Source organism: Rhinatrema bivittatum, chromosome 11 (assembly GCF_901001135.1).
Source record: "Rhinatrema bivittatum chromosome 11, aRhiBiv1.1, whole genome shotgun sequence".
Taxonomy (NCBI): domain Eukaryota; kingdom Metazoa; phylum Chordata; class Amphibia; order Gymnophiona; family Rhinatrematidae; genus Rhinatrema; species Rhinatrema bivittatum.
The window spans coordinates 46,171,883-46,188,811 of NC_042625.1; the positions used below are offsets into that span (position 1 = coordinate 46,171,883).

A 16,929-nucleotide genomic window follows, 5' to 3' on the forward strand; every position below is an offset into this window, starting at 1 on the left:
CTTTACCCCCCATAAGCCTTCACAGTGGGGGGACGCTGATCCATTCCTCTGATTGGAGGCCGGTGGGCCCGCCTTTCGGAGGAATGGGTCAAGATAACGTCAGACCAATGGGTCCTAAATATTATAAGTCAAGGTTACGCTTTGGACTTTGCTTGGCCGCTTCGCGATCTCTTTATAGTTCCCCCTTGCAGTCCTCCAGACAAACAACTGATAATTGCGCAGACACTGTCTCGGCTGCAGGCAGTGGGGACAGTGGTTCCAGTTCCACCTACCGAGCGCAGGACCGGTCGTTACTCCACCTGTTTTATAGTCCCCAAGAAGGAGGGTACCTTTCGACCAATTCTGGACCTCAAGCAGGTCAACCGAGCGTTATGCGTCCCGTGTTTTCGGATGGAGACGCTGAGGTCGGTCATTGCGGCCGTCCACAAGGGCACGTATTTGACTTCTTTGGATTGAACGGAGGCTTATCTACACATCGGAATTCGGGCGCGCCATCAGAGGTTGCTTCGGTTCAACATCCTGGGAGAGCATTATCAGTTTTACGCCCTACCCTTCGGCTTGGCGACGGCTCCCAGAGTGTTTACCAAGGTGATGATCGTAGTTGCAGCTTTCTTCCGACGGCGGGGGATTTTGGTCCATCCCTATCTGGACGTTTGGCTCATCCGGGCGAAGTCGAAAGCACTCTGCGAGATAGCAGTACAGTCAGGGTTGGGCAGCCCGCAATCCTTGGGATAGGTAGTGAATTTTGTCAAAAGCCATCTGATACCGTCTCAGGAGTTGGAATTTCTAGGAGCCCAGTTCGACACGGTGGTTGGCAAGGTGTTCCTTTCCCATCAGTGTATGATCAATTTAATGTTTCAAATCTGGAGACTCCTGGCTCTTCCTTTGCCCACGACATGGGATTATTTGCAAGTGCTTGGACATATGGCGTGTACCCTGGAGTTGGTTCTGTGGGGCTTTTGCGCATAGGCGGCCGTTACAGAGGGCACTGCTTTCCCGCTGGGTTCACAAGTCTGAGAGCTATGTCCTGCCCTTACCCTTGATGGAGCCTGCCCGGTCCAGCCTCAGTTGGTGGTTGGTACCGGGTCATCTTCAGGGAGTGGATCTGGAACGACCACCGTGCATAATCATTACGACTGATGCCAGTCTGACAGGTTGGGGGGCGGTCTATCAATCCAATTCTGCTCAGGATAGGTTGTCCCCTCGACAGACCAAGTGGTCCATCGATCGATTGGAAACCAGGGCGGTACGCCTGGCCCTACAACATTTTCTCCCCTTGGTCCACCACAGAGCAGTAAGAATTCTTTCCGACAACGCGACAACAGTGGCCTACATGAACAGACAAGGGGGTACCAGGAGTCGTCCGTAAGCGTCCGCAGCGGATCGGTTGATGGCCTGGGAGGAACATCGTTTGGGCCGTCTTGCGGCCTCCCACATCACGGGTGTGGACAACATTCAGGCGGATTTTCTCAGCCGACGGCGATTAGATCCCGGAGAGTGGGAGCTGTCACCCGAAGCGATGAAACTCATTATTCGACGTTGGGGGACCCCGCGCCTGAGCTTAATGGCGACTCGGAGCAACGCCAAAGCGGCTCGTTTCTTCAGTCGAAGGAGAGAACACGGGTCCGCAGGATTAGATGCTCTGGTGCTTCCGTGGCCCCCAACAATTCTTCTGTATGTATTCCCTCCTTGGCCCCTGGTGGGGAAAGTTCTGAGGTGCATAGACTCTCATCAGGGGCTGGTTGTCCTAGTGGCCCGGAGTGGCCAAGGAGGCCGTGGTTTGCGGATCTCGTCACCCTAGCAGGCGACGACCCATTGCATCTGAGCCATATATCAACCCTGCTGCATCATGGCCCCGTATCGTTTGATCAGTTGGATCGTTTTGGTATAGCGGCTTGGCTTGGCTTATGAGAAGGAGGCAACTCAGACAAAAAGGTTATCTGGAGACCGTGATTACTACTCTCCTCAGAGGTCCCAAGACCTCTACTTCACAGGCATATGTCAGGGTGTGAAAGGTTTTTGAGTCATGGTGCGATGGGTTGAAGGTGTCCCCGCAAAGGTCCACGATAGTGCATATTTTGTCATTTTTGCAGGAAGGGTTGAAAAAGGGGCTCGCTAATAATTCCCTTCTGGTCCAGGTTGCAGCCTTGGGCTGTTTACATGGTAAGATTGAGGGTTCTACCATTGCGCAGCATTCAGATATTATTCCTCTTTTATGCGGAGGCGAGCATTTACGCCCTCCGGTACGGTCACTTTGTCCATCCTGGAGTTTGAATTTGGTACTCCGTGGTCTCTGCGCTTCCCCGTTTGAGCCCATTAAGGAGCCACCTTGAAAGGTTTAACTCTCAAGACGGTTTTTCTCGTGGCTATTTGTTCAGCGCGTTGGGTTTTCCGAGATACAAGCATTATCATGCCGGGAACCGTGTCTACGAATCACAGATTTGGGAGTATCGCTGAACTGTGTCTACGAATCACAGATTCGGGAGTATCGCTGAGAACGGTATCTTCCCTTTCTGCCGAAGGTGGTCTCGTCGTTTCACGTCAACCAGTTGGTGGATTTACCCTCCTTTTCTGAGGAGGACATCAGTTATTCACACGGTCGCGACTTGCGACGACTGGATGTTCGCAGAATACTGATGCGATATCTGGAAGTCACGAATAATTTTCATACTTCGGCTCATCTCTTCGTTTTATGGTATGGTCCAAAGAAGGGATCTAAGGCTTCCAAAACCAACATTCCTTGTTGGCTCCAGGATGCTATTGATTCTACTTACATCTGTCACAGATGAGCGGCATCATGGGCGGAAAGTTACTGTGTTCTGCCCCAGGAAGTTGGTAGAGCAGCTACCTGGAAGTCTTTGCACACGTTTGCTAAACACTACCGGTTGGTACTGCAGGTTCCTTTGGCAGTGTGCTTCAAGCGGGATTTTCTATGTCCCACCCCATTTAAGGCGGCTTGGGTACAACCCAGCAGTCTGGACTGATCCTGGTACGTACAGGGAAAGGAAAATTAGTTTCTTACCTGATAATTTTCGTTCCTGTAGTACCAAGGATCAGTCCAGACGCCCGCCCAACGTGTATTCGTCCCGCTTGTCTGATTCTGTGTAATTTCTCTTTAGATAGATTTTTTTCAGAGTACTTTGCTAGATGTTTCATTGTCTTTTAATCAACAGTTTGTCCTTACTTCAGTAGTTTCATGTTTTCAGTGGTTATTCTTTTCACTTGATCTAGTCAGTAGTTGTTGTGATATATTATATTTCTTCTGCTTTGATATTCATTATACTGGAGGATCGCAGGTGGCACACCAGGGTATATGGGTGGTGCCTTTTCAGTTTCTCTCTGACTCCATCTGCTGGAAGGGGAGGCATAACCCGGCTGTCTGGACTGATCCTTGGTACTACAGGAACGAAAACTATGAGGTAAGAAACAAATTTTCCTGTAGTAGTGTCAGCAGCTTTAAAAGATGTCCAGGATCGGAAGCTGGAGATTCTTCTGAAGAGGCTATTTGAGGTTTCACTTTGAATCTTCGTGCAGCGGTGTGCAGACGTTTGATGCAGAGGGGCCTGCTTCTGCAGAAGGTGCAGTGCAAGCGGCCCACTTGGAAGCGGGAGTGGCCTATATATGGTTGATGCTCTTTACGACATGATTAAGATTTCTGCCAGGAGCATGGTCTCTGCAGTGGCAGCGTGGAGGCCTCTGAGGCTGCGAAACTGGTCCAACTACTTTTAGACCAACGGATTTGTGGTCTAAAGCCCAGCTGTTGAATCTCCCCTTCAAGGGGAAGCTACTCTTTGGGGAAGACCCAGAGCAGCTCATGAAGCAGTTGGGGGGAGTCTAAGGGTAATAGTTACCGGAAGACAGAAAGGCCCCTAAGAAGCCTTTTCCATCACAAGCTTGTTTTTGGGAGGCGCGGAGGTTTTGTGCGGGCAGGAGCCCTGGTCCAGCAGCGCAGAAGCAGAGTTCTGGCAGACAGCAGCCCTTTTGCTGTCGGCACAGATCCCCGAGGGACATTGTTTCTCAAGGGGGCAGTGGAAACCAGATGGAGCAATAAAGGCGTTTTTGTCCGCCCCTCCCTGGAGGCTATCGGAGGGAGGCTGTCCCTTTTTTTTTTTTTTTTTTTAATTATCAAAGCAAAATGGTAATAATGGTACAACAATAGTAACCAAGCTTGGTTCGTGCAATGACCAAAAAAAAACAAAAAACCCAACTCTGTTAATACATAGGTTAAGCTACATGGCTATCCCTTTTTTATGAGAAGTGGACCAGAATCACATCCGACTGGTGGGTCCTGGAGGTGATAAGAGACAGCTATACCTTAGAATTGTCTCATCCTCTCAGGGACACTTTGTGGTCTCCCGCTGTGTTTCCCGGCGCAAGCGAGGGGCGGTGCGGGATACACTACATCGGTTACAACTCCTGCACACCATTGTACCGGTACTCCCTCAGTAGAGGGAGCAGGGCCTGTATTTCGTATACTTCACGGTGCCAAAAAAGAAGGGGACTTTTTGGCCCATTCTCGATCTGCAGAAAGTCAGTGCTGCCCTCTGGGTTGCACTGTTTCAAATGGATACGTTGCGCATGGTGATAGCGGCAGTGCACAAAGGGGAGTTTCTGGCGTTGTTGGACTTGTCAGAAGCCTATCTTCATATCCCCATTTGGGCCAGGCACCAAAGGTTCCTGAGGTTCATGGTTTTGTGAGAACACTTTCAGTTTCGAGCTCTTCCCTTTGGGTTGGCAACAGCGCCACGCACGTTCACAAAGGCGATGGTGGTAGTGGCGGCGGCACTCAGGAAGGAAGGTATCCTGGTGCACCCGTACATGGATGATTGGCTGATAAGAGCAAAGTCAGAGGTGGAGTGTCGTCTCTCAGTCCAGAGGGTACTGCAGCTTCTGGAGTCGTTGGGCTGGGTGTTGAACCTAGCAGAGAGTCATTTGAAGCCGGCCCAGTCATTGGAGTATCTGGGGGCACGCTTCGATACCCGGATGTGGAAGGTGTTTCTGACTGTGTGGAGTCAGCAATTTGCAGGGTCAGGTCTTTTGGCTACTGCGCCTGTTGGGTCAGGGATTATTTGCAGGTCCTGGGTTCCATGGCATCTACGCTGGAATTAATTCCTGGGGCTTTTGCTGACATGCTTCTTCTACAGGGTGCTGTTATCCCATTGGAATCTTCTGCAGGGGGGGGGGGGGGTTGTTCACAAAGACATCTTGATTTGGGTACAGGTTAATACTGAGGGTCTGCATGTGGCGGTCTCTGTTATGCAGCAGTGCCTCAAAGTTTTGTTCTCTGCCTCCATCTGCTGGTAGGGATGAATAAACCCAGTTGTCTAGACTGATCCGTGGTACTTCAGGAACGAAAATTAGCAGGTAAGAACCAATTTTCCTTTATTGTGGAACACTAATTGAGTTCTGCCAATCTGTTAGAGGGGTTGTAGCAAGTTGGATGGACAGAGTAGGGAAGACATGAGGTATTGGTGGGAAGCCTCGGAACTGCTGTGGCAACAATTCTATTAACTTTTTTTTTTCTTTTTACCCTCAGGTAATTTGTGAAAGAAGTAAAAACAAATCAGTTGACCTGAAAGAGAAAATAAGGGAATATTTGAAAGGTGTGTGTCTGTGTATGTATTAAGTGTTCTTTGTTTGTTCTGGATTTATATCCTCTTTGCATCAGTTTATTCTCTAAACCGTACCTATCCTTTAAGACTTTTTTTGAAGCAGGAAGTTTGTGTTAAATTATCTTTGTTTCCAATAAAATTGCTAGGAATTCTCGTAGCTTGTCCTTGTCCTCCCGCCTCTTTAGTGCATACCCCTAAGTCACTGGGAGCACTTCAGCTGTGTGACAGCATTTGGTAATGCAATGTATGCTCTGTACAGGTCACTGTTATGTGCCACTACTGAGAGCTGAAGACAATTCCTCTGCCCCTGTAATTGGTGCCCCCTGGTCTCCAGAACAAGATGATTTCACCCTCAATCTGCCGAAGTACACTGGCAGCCCCAAAGATCCGCTTCTGACTGTCCGAGCTTTTGCAGGCCCCATGAGCCCCTCAAAGGTAAGGCAAGCATGAAATTTTACCTTTTTTCTACACACAGACTTCAGCTTCCGAGAATATTAAAGGCAGATGCTTTTAAGGGAGCTTTAAAGCAGAAGGGTACTTGCACAGCATTTTTATCTCCGCTGGCTCAAATCATGCTAATATTGGTACCACTGAAAGAGGTGCTCTGCTCTGATGGGTAGCATAGTGTTCTAGCTTGTCCACTGTAGTTATGGCCTATTGCCTTGTACTTCCAGATCAGTTAAGCTGAAAAAACTCTAATAAATTATCTTTATGAACAGAGCCTTGAAAAGAAAATCGTAAGCAGCTTCTGTTGCCCTTTTTTTTTTTTTTTTTAATTCGAGGTAGAGGGGTGGTGGTGGTTCTTGCAGTGACTTGCACAGTGGCATGGTTAGTTTTCATGGCGTGAAAGGCAGGAGGATCGTGTGCATAATTTGTACAGTACATTTTAAAATATATGTATGCATATTTTGTTTTTAATTTTCTATTAATCCTAAAAGATAACTACGTGCACTGTTTCTAAAACATTTTAAAGGTAAAGTTTTTAGAAATAAAATGGAAGTGTGTGTTCTTGCTGCGAGCAGCCCTTTTGACTTTGAAGTATGTAAACTCCCTGTTTCACAGATCACCCAAACTGAACCCCGTGTATGTCACTGCAAGAGAAAAATAAGCAAAATATAGCTGGAGGCAGCCTGGTGCCCAAAACCAGGACTGTCACTAAAAGGTCTGAGCTTGTTGAAACCTTGAAACTTACCCCGCTTGGGTTCCTTCCCAGAGAGGACACAAAGCCAGTGATGAAACAGCCTATCAGTTTCAAAACATAACATTTATTAAGTAGCTTAGAGATCTATAATCACCAGCAGGTTAGTTCTTTATACATACAAAACTTGATAGTGGAAACCGAAGGAAACAAGATTGTGTTTCCTTAAGGGAGTAAACGGAGCCAGGTATCACAGAATTAACTGCTCACCAGGCAGTGCCAGTCTACTCATCGTTTTGAATTTGCATTAGTCTTTTATATACACTGTTAAACATGGCTTGCACATTCTTCCCTCCTCTCCTCTCTCATCTCCTACGTTTGCTGGTACTTTTCCTTCATGTGCCTCTCAGACATCATATATTATGCTTACTCAGAACTTCTTTTGTTCTTGTAGCTTTCTTGGTACCTTTCTTATCAGGAATTCACTCTGCACTCTCATGCCGTTCTCAGCCTCAGTTATTCTGTCTCTGGGCTGACAATTACATTTTTTTTTCTCTTCGGGCCTTTTATTCCAGTTACCTAGTCAACATGGGGCAGTTTTCTTAAAGCAATAATTAACCCAAATCCTCAAGCTTCAAGAGCAGGAATAAACTGGGGAGAGGGGTGCCTAAGCTTTGAGCTCCTCACCCACCTGCCACAATCGAGCCCCAAAGATATTTAAAATTGAGATCTACAGTGGCTAAATTTTCACCAGCGAGATCTTTTTTCACACCTGATGCTAGGATGGCTTCCTGAAAACACGTCGCAGATTTGAAGCAATTTTCTTTCACCAAGATTGCAGCCAAGCTCCCGGGAGAAGATGGCGGCCTATCCGACAGCAGTGACGCCAATAAAAAAACTAGTATTGGGGAGGCACCAATACTGTCCCTGCACTCGAACGAAGCTAAGCCACCAGATTTTAGCGAATTCCTCATGAAAGCAGAACTCTGTGAGTTGTTCATGGCGCTTCGTGCGGATATGCGCCAACACAAAACTGACTTGCTAGTGTCGATCACAGAGGTCCGGGAAGACCAGATGGCACTGGGATATAGAGTAGATGACATTGATTTGCGCACAGAGAATCTCGGTGTGGCGATTACTACTCTCTCCCAGAAGGCAAATGTACTGGAGGATGAGATTGCACGGCTTGAAGTAAAAGTCAAAGATCTAGAGAACCGCTCCCGTAGGTCCAATATTCGAATCGAGGGAGTTCCGGAAACGGAAGAATTCGCTAACTGCCATCAAGCAGCCACCTCCATTTTCTCCTTCCTGCTCTCTCAAAGACCCAGGGGAGCTCTGATCAAACTGCCAGCGACTCTATAAAAATAGAGTGAACTCATAGAGCCCTTGGCCCACGCCGGGACAATACACCTAGGGATATTGTCCTTAACTTGCACAGCTTCATTCAGAAGGAGGAGATTATGAACATTGCTAAAACAAAGCAAGAATGGTCTTGGAATGGGATCACCTCTTCAATCTTCCATGATCTAGCTCTTAGCAGTCTGTGAAAAAGATATCAGCTGTGTGAGGCAACGCAGGCCCTTCGCCAGGAAGGCGTCCGCTACAGATGGTCGTTCCCTTTTGCCTTGATTTTTCAGGCTAAGGGCCCTACCTACCGCATTAAAACTATCACTGAAGCAATGGATGCCTTTAAGCAAGCAGGCCTGGCAGTCAACTTTGCCCTTCCACCTGCCGCTCCAACAGCCCTGCTGGTTGACCAGCTTCCAAAATAGCAGCATGTTGGAGGATGATGCACACTGCAGCAACCTACAACAGCGAGAATCACTGCGGCTGAGCAAGGCTGATTCTTGACTGCTGGTCTTTCCAATCTCAGCGAAAGCCTTTTGGTATTTTTCACATCTGAGATCTTGATGAGACGGCAGAGGATTGTCTGGTCGCCCGTATGGACTGTGATTATCCTAGTTGGGACCTGTGCATGTATATGCTTTTTGCTCTATATTACTTTTGAGGTGGGTGGGGGGAGAGTTACAGTGGGGTCGTCCTCTGGGTGCGGTGATGCCCCCATGGGTGGGGATCCGCGTGGAGGGTTTTGTGGATCCACTTCTAAGAAGTGGAATTTGGGTTTTGTTTTCTACCTGCTTTCACTGTCAGAACTAATTGCAATGTTTATTTTTTAGCTTTATATAGATAGCCTCAAACCCAGCCCTTTTACCCATAGGTATCAGTGGAGCTTTTACATCCTTACACAACTCGCTGGTGCAAATCTTGTCCCTTTAACGTAAAAGGCCTCAATTCATATAAGAAGCGTTCTCTTGTGCAGGGAGTTACTTGCCTAAAACGCGACCATAGTGCTCATACAGAAGACTCACCTGCGCAAGCAACACTCATAAGTTTTAGCCTATAAGGAATACCCTCATAAATACTTGGCTGCCAGTGGCTGCACTTATAACTACTCTGGAACTGGTATCCTTATTTTGATTTTTGTTCATGAATTGATAATGAGCATAACAGATCCTGGGGGGCGCTTTGTTTTCATTAAAATAAAGGTTGGTCACACAGTTCTTTTCCTTATGATGGTTTATGCCCCTAATGCTGATCAAGGGTTTTTGGTTTTTTTTAAATAAACTCCAGGCAGTGTTAGAAGAACATGCAGAGGGATACATAATTGTTGGAGGGGATTTTAATATTTTATTGAATATGTCTCTAGACAACTCTTCCTCTAGAATTCCCTCTACTCAGCCTACTGGGAAGGGACCCAGGTGTAGGCTTCTTTCATTAATATCTGATTGGGGTCTTGCAGATGTCTGGAGAAGTCGCCATCTATCTCCGAGAGTATATACCTTTTACTCCATACACCAACACACATTCCCGCATAGATTTTTTTTCTAATTGACAAAAATCTGCTGCCTGGGGTTAAAACATCCAGTGTGGAGTCTATCACCTGGACAGATCATAGCCCGGTATGGGTAGACATGTGTTTACAGGAGCAAAAGGGGGGCCAACATAGTTGGAGGTTAAATGAATATCACTACTTAAGGATAAAGCTTTTGTCCATAAGCTTGATGCTCAGATATGGGAGTACTTTGAACTCTGTGCCCGATCCAGTTTTCCCTGTGGAACTATATGGGAGTACTCAAAAGCTGTGATAAGAGGCCTACTCTATTTCTAAAGTATTGGCCAACAAGCATGAGCAAGACTCTGCACAAGTCTTTGCTGATAAAAGTTGACCATCTATCCCGTTTACACATGCATAACCAATCTCACAAGATCTATAATAAATTGCTTGCCACTAGGGCAGAACTACACCAGCTAGACTATCAGAATCCTGCATTCGGTAGAACTTAATAAACAAGCCCACTTTGAGGGCGGAAACAAGGCAGACCGTCTCCTAGCACGCCAACTCAAATCTAGAACTGCCCACAATATAGTTTCTAAAATCAAAGATTCCTCGTGGAATATCTGTACTGATTCAACTGACATAAAGTTTTTCTGCCTTCTATGCCGGCTTATATAGTAAAGATCCCTTAATTCAAACTGCTGACATAGATCAGTATTTACAGCATGTTGATTTACCTACTTTGACTGCCTCTCAGCAGCAAATACTTGATGCCCCGATCTCATTCGCTGAGATATTTTCAGTGATTAGATCCCTTAAAGCCAATAAAGCTCCTGGACTAGATGGATTCTCCAGTGCATATTATCGTACTTTCACTAGTTACCTTGGTTGGACCTCTGGCCGCTTTTTTCAGTTCTCTGCAGGAGGGGAGATTACTCTCATACTAAGGTCGCAGGTATCACTATCATCGCTAATCCTGGGAGGGGTCCTTCCTTATGTGGATCTTATAGACCCACATCTTTAATTTAGACTTGAAAATCCTAGCTAGAATTTTAGCCCTTCGGCTGAATCGTTTATTTGCTCACACTGGTACATCTGGATCAGGTTGGCTTCATTCCCCAGTATGCGGCTTCAGATAACGCTTGCAAGATTACAGACTTAATTTGGTGGGTGAAGAAAGAACAGATACCTTCTCTCCATTGATGCAGAGAAGGCTTTTGACCTTGTCTGGCCTTTCCTTTTTTCCCCACTCTGAATAAGAAGCAATTTGGTCCATTTTTCTTACGTTGGCTACAGCAGCTTTACTCTTTTCTCCTAGGGCCAAAGTGAGAGTGAGTGGTGATTATGGTCTGGAGTTCCCCATTGGGAGAGGAACCAGACAAGGGTGCCCCCTCTCTCCCCTTTTATTCAGGGCTGGTGCAAGGGGATTGGGCGCCCTAGGCAATTTCAGCCTTGCGCCGCTCCCCTGTTGTGCCGCCCCCCCCCCCCCCAAAAAAAAGAAAACTCACTTGGTGGTCCAGTGGGAGCCCGGGATAGATCTGCCACTCCTGGGGCCTCGGCTGCCACTAATCAAAATGGCGCCGATGACCTTCAGCCCCTACCATGTGACAGGGGCTACCGGTGCCATTGGTTGGCCCCTGTCACATGGTAGGGGCTAAAGGCCACGGCGCCATTTTGGTTAGTGGCAGCCAAGGGCTCGGGAGCAGCAGATTGCTCCCAGGCCCTCCGCTGGACCACCAGGGGGGCATTGGGAGGGTGCCATGGGGGGGGGGGAGGCAGGGCACCACGGTAGGCGGCGCCCCCTACCACTCGGTGCCCTAGGCACAGGCCTAGCTCGCCTAGTGGTTCCTCCGGCCCTGCTTTTATTTGCCCACTTTTTAGAACCCTTCACCATGAGAATTAGATCTTCCCAGATCATTAAAGGTCTTGCCTTGGGGAAATCCGAGTATAAGCTGTCACTGTTTGCAGATGATATTCTGCTTACACTCTCAGATCCCCAAGCTTCTTTAGCAGGGGTAGTCTCTGAAATAACTCTATTTAGCAGGGCCTCTGGATTCAAAGTGAATGCGGAGAAATCTGAACTTAATATCAATCTCCCAGTTTTGGAAGCCTCTATCATCAATTGCCAGTTTCCCTTCCGCTGGGCTAAGTCCACTATTAAATATCTTGGGGTTATCTTTGGTCCGAATGTCTCTGAATTCTACTCCAGCAATTATGTACTCTTATTATGTGCCATCGGCAAAGATTTGGAGAAGTGGTTTTTGTGGTTAGGATGTATTGCAATAATTAAAATGAATGTCCTGCCCCGCTACTTATATTTGTACAATACACTGCCGATATATCTTACAACAGCTCTTTTGCGCAAGTGGCAAAAAAAGGTATTCAACTTTATTTGGCGGCGATGTCCTCCCCAGGTAGCATATTATACTCTCCATCTACCTAAAATACATGGGGGGTTGGGAGTCCCCGACTTGTTGCTATATTATGCAGCATTTCAGTTACGAGCCCTGGTTGACATGCGTCGCCAGAGTGGAGATAAACAATGGGTAACTATATTAGGTACCATGCCCCTGAACTCTTTGTTTTGGCAATCTTGATCCACCTGGCGACCAATCTGATGCATTCCCTGCTCCACACTTACTACATTAAAGGTCTGGGCAACCTGGAGGGAGAAATTGGTTGGGAAATGTTTCTTTTTTTTTTATCCCTCATTTATGCCACAATATTCAATTGCTAGCCAGGTTTCAGAGTTAGCATTCTTCCGGGATTACCACTATTGGACATCTCTTTATACAAGGTAACATCATCTCTATAGATCAACTCACACATAAATATTCCTTAGAGAAAGTCTCCTTCTTAGCTTATGCTCAGGTTAGACATTTTATTGAATCTCAGATCCCAAGGCAGGCACTGCGCCCTTCTAGATCACTTTTTGAAAATGTTTGTATGCATGCAGCTACTGTGATAGGGATAATCTAAAAAATGTATGGCCCGCTTATTGAGCCATCCTCATATAGTCCTTCACATATCATTAAGTGGGAGGCTGACATGGGAAGAACTCGAGACTTAAAAATCTGGAGTAGGAGTTTTCTCAATGCTAGTAAGTGCTCTATTTCCACCAGATTGCAGTAAAACTGTTTTAAATTGCTATACGGTGGCACCTCACGCCTAAGAAATTGCACAAAATACCATATTTTTCGCTCCATAAGATGCACCTAGGATTTAGAGGGGGAAAAGTTAAATAAATAAAAATATTTTAAAAAATGGTGTGCTAAACCAGCTCTGTTCCCAGGCATCTGTGCATCTTATGGAGCAAATTAGGGAAGTGCATAAAATTTTTTTTTTGTCCCCATTTTGTTTTCGGGTCTGGGGAGGGCCATTTCGGTCCACTCCCCAGATCAGAAAACTTTAATCGTTCTCTTTCTGTGGGAAAACAAAAAAAAAAAAAAACCAAACCCCATCCCAACCCTTTAAATGTAATTAACTATGACCCGACCCCCCCCCCCCCCCCCCAAAGACCTGCCAAAAGTTCCTGGTGGTCCAGCGGGGGTCCGGGAGAGATCTCCTGCACTTCGGCCGTCGGCTGCCAGTAATCAAAATGGCGCCGATGGCCCTTTGCCCTTACTATGTCACAGGAGCTACCGGTGCTCCTACCATGTGACAGGGGCCGACCAATGGCACCGGTAGCCCCTGTGACATAGTAAGGGCAAAGGGCCATCGGCGCCATTTTGATTACTGGCAGCCGACGGCCCAAGTGCAGGAGATCGCTCCCGGACTCCCGCTGGACCACCAGGAACTTTTGGCAGGTCTTGGGGGGGGGTCAGGAGGTGGGGGGTTGTAGTTAATTACATTTAAAGGGTTGGGATGGGGTTTTGTTTTTTTTGTTTTCCCACAGAAAGAGAACGATTAAAGTTTTCTGATCTGGGGAGTGGACCGAAATGGCACTCCCCAGACCCGAAAACAAAATGGGGGCAAACAAAAATTTTATGCACTCCCCTAATTTGCTCCATAAGATGCACAGATGCCCGGGAACAGAGCCGGTTTAGCACACCTTTTTTTTTTTTTTTTTTTTTACTTTTCCCCCTCTGAATCCTAGGTGCATCTTATGGAGCAAAAAATACGGTATATCCTAATCAATTTGTGCTGGAGGAACTGCGGGTCCATAGGTTCTTTCATTCGCCTCTGGTGGGAATGTTCTAAGATTGCCTCTTTTTGGCGGTTGGTTTTTGATTGGCTTGGGAACACACTTAAGACAACTCTGCTCCCTAGCATAAGCTCTGTCTTACTCAATGTCCCTGTTCCTGGGTTATTAATTTTATTTATTTAACGAGTTTTATATACCGTTGTTCGGTTTCGCCATCACAACTGTTTACAAAGTTTCGTCGTTTAACAGAGTTTCCAAAGGTGGTTATGGTTGTTAACCTAGATAGTATAACTTTGTTATCTATTATCTAAATTATCTAAGTTTTGATGTTTAACATAGTTTCCAAAAAGGTTACTGTGGTTGTTAACATAAATCACTTAACTTAGATAATATATATATTATATATATATATATATATTAATTATCAAGCGTACAACAGAGATTCTGCCTACAAGTGTTTATTGCCACACATCTAGCCATTGCTTCCTATTGGAAATCAGAGAGGATTCCTGAGTTTGTTGAAGTACTTAATTGTGTCTGTGCCATTTTACTGCGGCCATATACAATCGGTTAGCCTCTTTTCATAAAACTTGGGTGCCCCTTTCCAATCGGGCCTCATGAAGCACAGCGGCTATTTTCTGTTTGAATGCTTCTTCAATATGTGTACCAAATATTTACGCTATGCAATTGACAATATGTTTAAACTTATGCCACCGCTATGTCATTTACAATTTACTCAGGGTATATTATATTTATCCATTTACTTATTATGTTAATACATATTTAGTATAGAAGGGAAAGTATCACATTATCGTATCATATTTTGGCTATCTTGGCATTGAATCTTTCCAAAACCTAATAAAATGTTTATTGCAAAAAAAAAAAAAAAGAGCAGGAATAAATTAGGGTGTTACAACTGAAGATACCTAGTGCTGCTGCCTTATTTTTATTCCACCTTTTGGCACTTCAAAGCAGATTACAACCAGGTCTGTAGATATTTTCCCATCCCTAGAGGATTTACAATGGAGGGTAAACTGACTTACTCATGGTCACAAGGAGCAGCAGTAGGATATGAGCCCTTCCTTCCCTGGTTTGTAGCCTTCTGTTCTAAATGCTACGCTACTCCATCAAGCCCCTCATAAATAACCAGAAGAACAGGTTGGGGCAGGTCCCACTAGGACCGTCCCAATTGGGCTGGAAGGACCCAAAGGGTTGGAGGAAAGTAAACAAGGCCATATTAAAAAATACATTTTATATGTGCACATGTTTTGTCTTTTTAGGCAGAAGAATTTCGTCGAATCTGGAAGACTCCACCCAGAGAGCGAGCAGGCTTCTTTCACAATGTCCGAAAGTCAGACCCAGAAAGAGGCGTTGAAAGAGTGGGAAGGTATTAACATAACATGGTATAGATAGAGTGCAAAGGGAAACCTGGCAGAAATTGTGATTAATAGAGCACCACGCTGCATACGTAAGCCTGAGTGCAGGATCTTTTCCTGCTCCCAAGTAATAGTAGTAATAATAATAGAGCACCATGCTGCATACATAAGCCTGAGTGCAGGATCTTTTCCTGCTCCCAAGTAATAGTAGTAATAATAGAGCACCATGCTGCATACGTAAGCCTGAGTGCAGGATCTTTTCCTGCTCCCAAGTAATAGTAATAATAATAGAGCACCATGCTGCATACATAAGCCTGAGTGCAGGATCTTTTCCTGCTCCCAAGTAATAGTAGTAATAATAGAGCACCATGCTGCATACGTAAGCCTGAGTGCAGGATCTTTTCCTGCTCCCAAGTAATAGTAATAATAATAGAGCACCATGCTGCATACATAAGCCTGAGTGCAGGATCTTTTCCTGCTCCCAAGTAATAGTAGTAATAATAGAGCACCATGCTGCATACGAAAGCCTGAGTGCAGGATCTTTTCCTGCTCCCAAGTAATAGTAGTAATAGAGCACCATGCTGCATACGTAAGCCTGAGTGCAGGATCTTTTCCTGCTCCCAAGTAATAGTAATAATAATAATAGAGCACCATGCTGCATACATGCCTGAGTGCAGGATCTTTTCCTGCTCCCAAGTAATAGTAGTAATAATAGAGCACCACGCTGCATACGTAAGCCTGAGTGCAGGATCTCTACCAGGCCTCCGTTAATGCCGCCAACCCCACCACCACCATAATTTGGTCCCGAGTCCATCTGCCTACACTAAGGAAAACAAAATTATTAGGTAAGTAATTTCTCCATTTGAATTCTGGAGGCCAGTGGCAGAGTAAGTTAATAAGTTATTGCCATCGTATCTCTGTTATAGCATTTAGAGGCTGATGTAATAAAGTGTGCTGGGCTTGGCGAACCTTTTTAACTCCCTTTTTGGTGCACTAAAGTTACATCCGATGTAAAAATGGGTGCTAATTTGAAGGCACTTTATTATTTCACCTGTTAGTGCTGAGATTTTATTACAGCTCTATAGATGAAGTAAAGTTTTATCTTCCATTCCCTGTACGTACCCAGATCAGTCCAGACTCTTGGGTTTTGCCTCCCTTCCAGCAGATGGAGACAAAGAAAGTCTGACAGACTCTGTCATATATACCAAGGTGCCACCCGTAGTCTGCCAGTATTCCTCTTGTCTCCAGCAAATGGTTCAGGGGCAAAACCTACAGTCTGTTTTGATCCTTAATATTTAGGTAGAGTTTTGTTTTGAAAGTTTGTTAGTATAGACAGAGAGGTGTTTTTAGCGGCAGTTATTTACAAAAAAAAAAGAAGACAGTTTATTCAGTTTGGAGTCTCAAGCCGCCCAGAGGGTTGCCAGGTCCTGAGGGGACCATCCTCTCTTGTGTTGCAGGCAGCTGCTTGAAGGGGTCAAGGGCCCTGGTATCACAGACAGAGCAGCTCTGGGGGTGATACCGGAGAGTCCGGCTCACTCCCCCCCCAGACGGAACAGAAGCTCATATGAGCTGCTGTGCCGGCCCGGGGGTAAATAGAAAAAAAAAAAAAAATTTATATGCGTCTTTTTATTTTGTGGCTGTGCAGATTCTCCCTTGCCTTCCTGCATCGGCGGCTTCATTTGGTGGGCGATTTGCCGGTCCGGGGGGGTTGTGTGCCTGCGAGGCAGGGTGGCCATGCCACGCATGCGGCTCGGCGCACACGCGATTGTCCCGTGACGGCGTTCTGGGAGGGGAGGGCCCCTCTGTTTTGCCCCGGGAGGACC

General features: G+C 46.1%; 1 protein-coding gene across 1 annotated transcript in view; it reads left to right on the plus strand.

Annotated features, from left to right (window-relative positions):
- The window catches only part of ANKLE2 (ankyrin repeat and LEM domain containing 2), an 83,184-nt gene that overhangs the window by 41,204 nt on the left and 25,051 nt on the right, over positions 1–16,929 (plus strand). Inside the window, exons 7-9 of the mRNA XM_029619299.1 lie at positions 5,537–5,603; positions 5,872–6,047; positions 15,011–15,117. Coding sequence (XP_029475159.1) covers positions 5,537–5,603; positions 5,872–6,047; positions 15,011–15,117 — 350 coding nt within the window. The remainder of the gene's footprint in view (positions 1–5,536; positions 5,604–5,871; positions 6,048–15,010; positions 15,118–16,929) is intronic.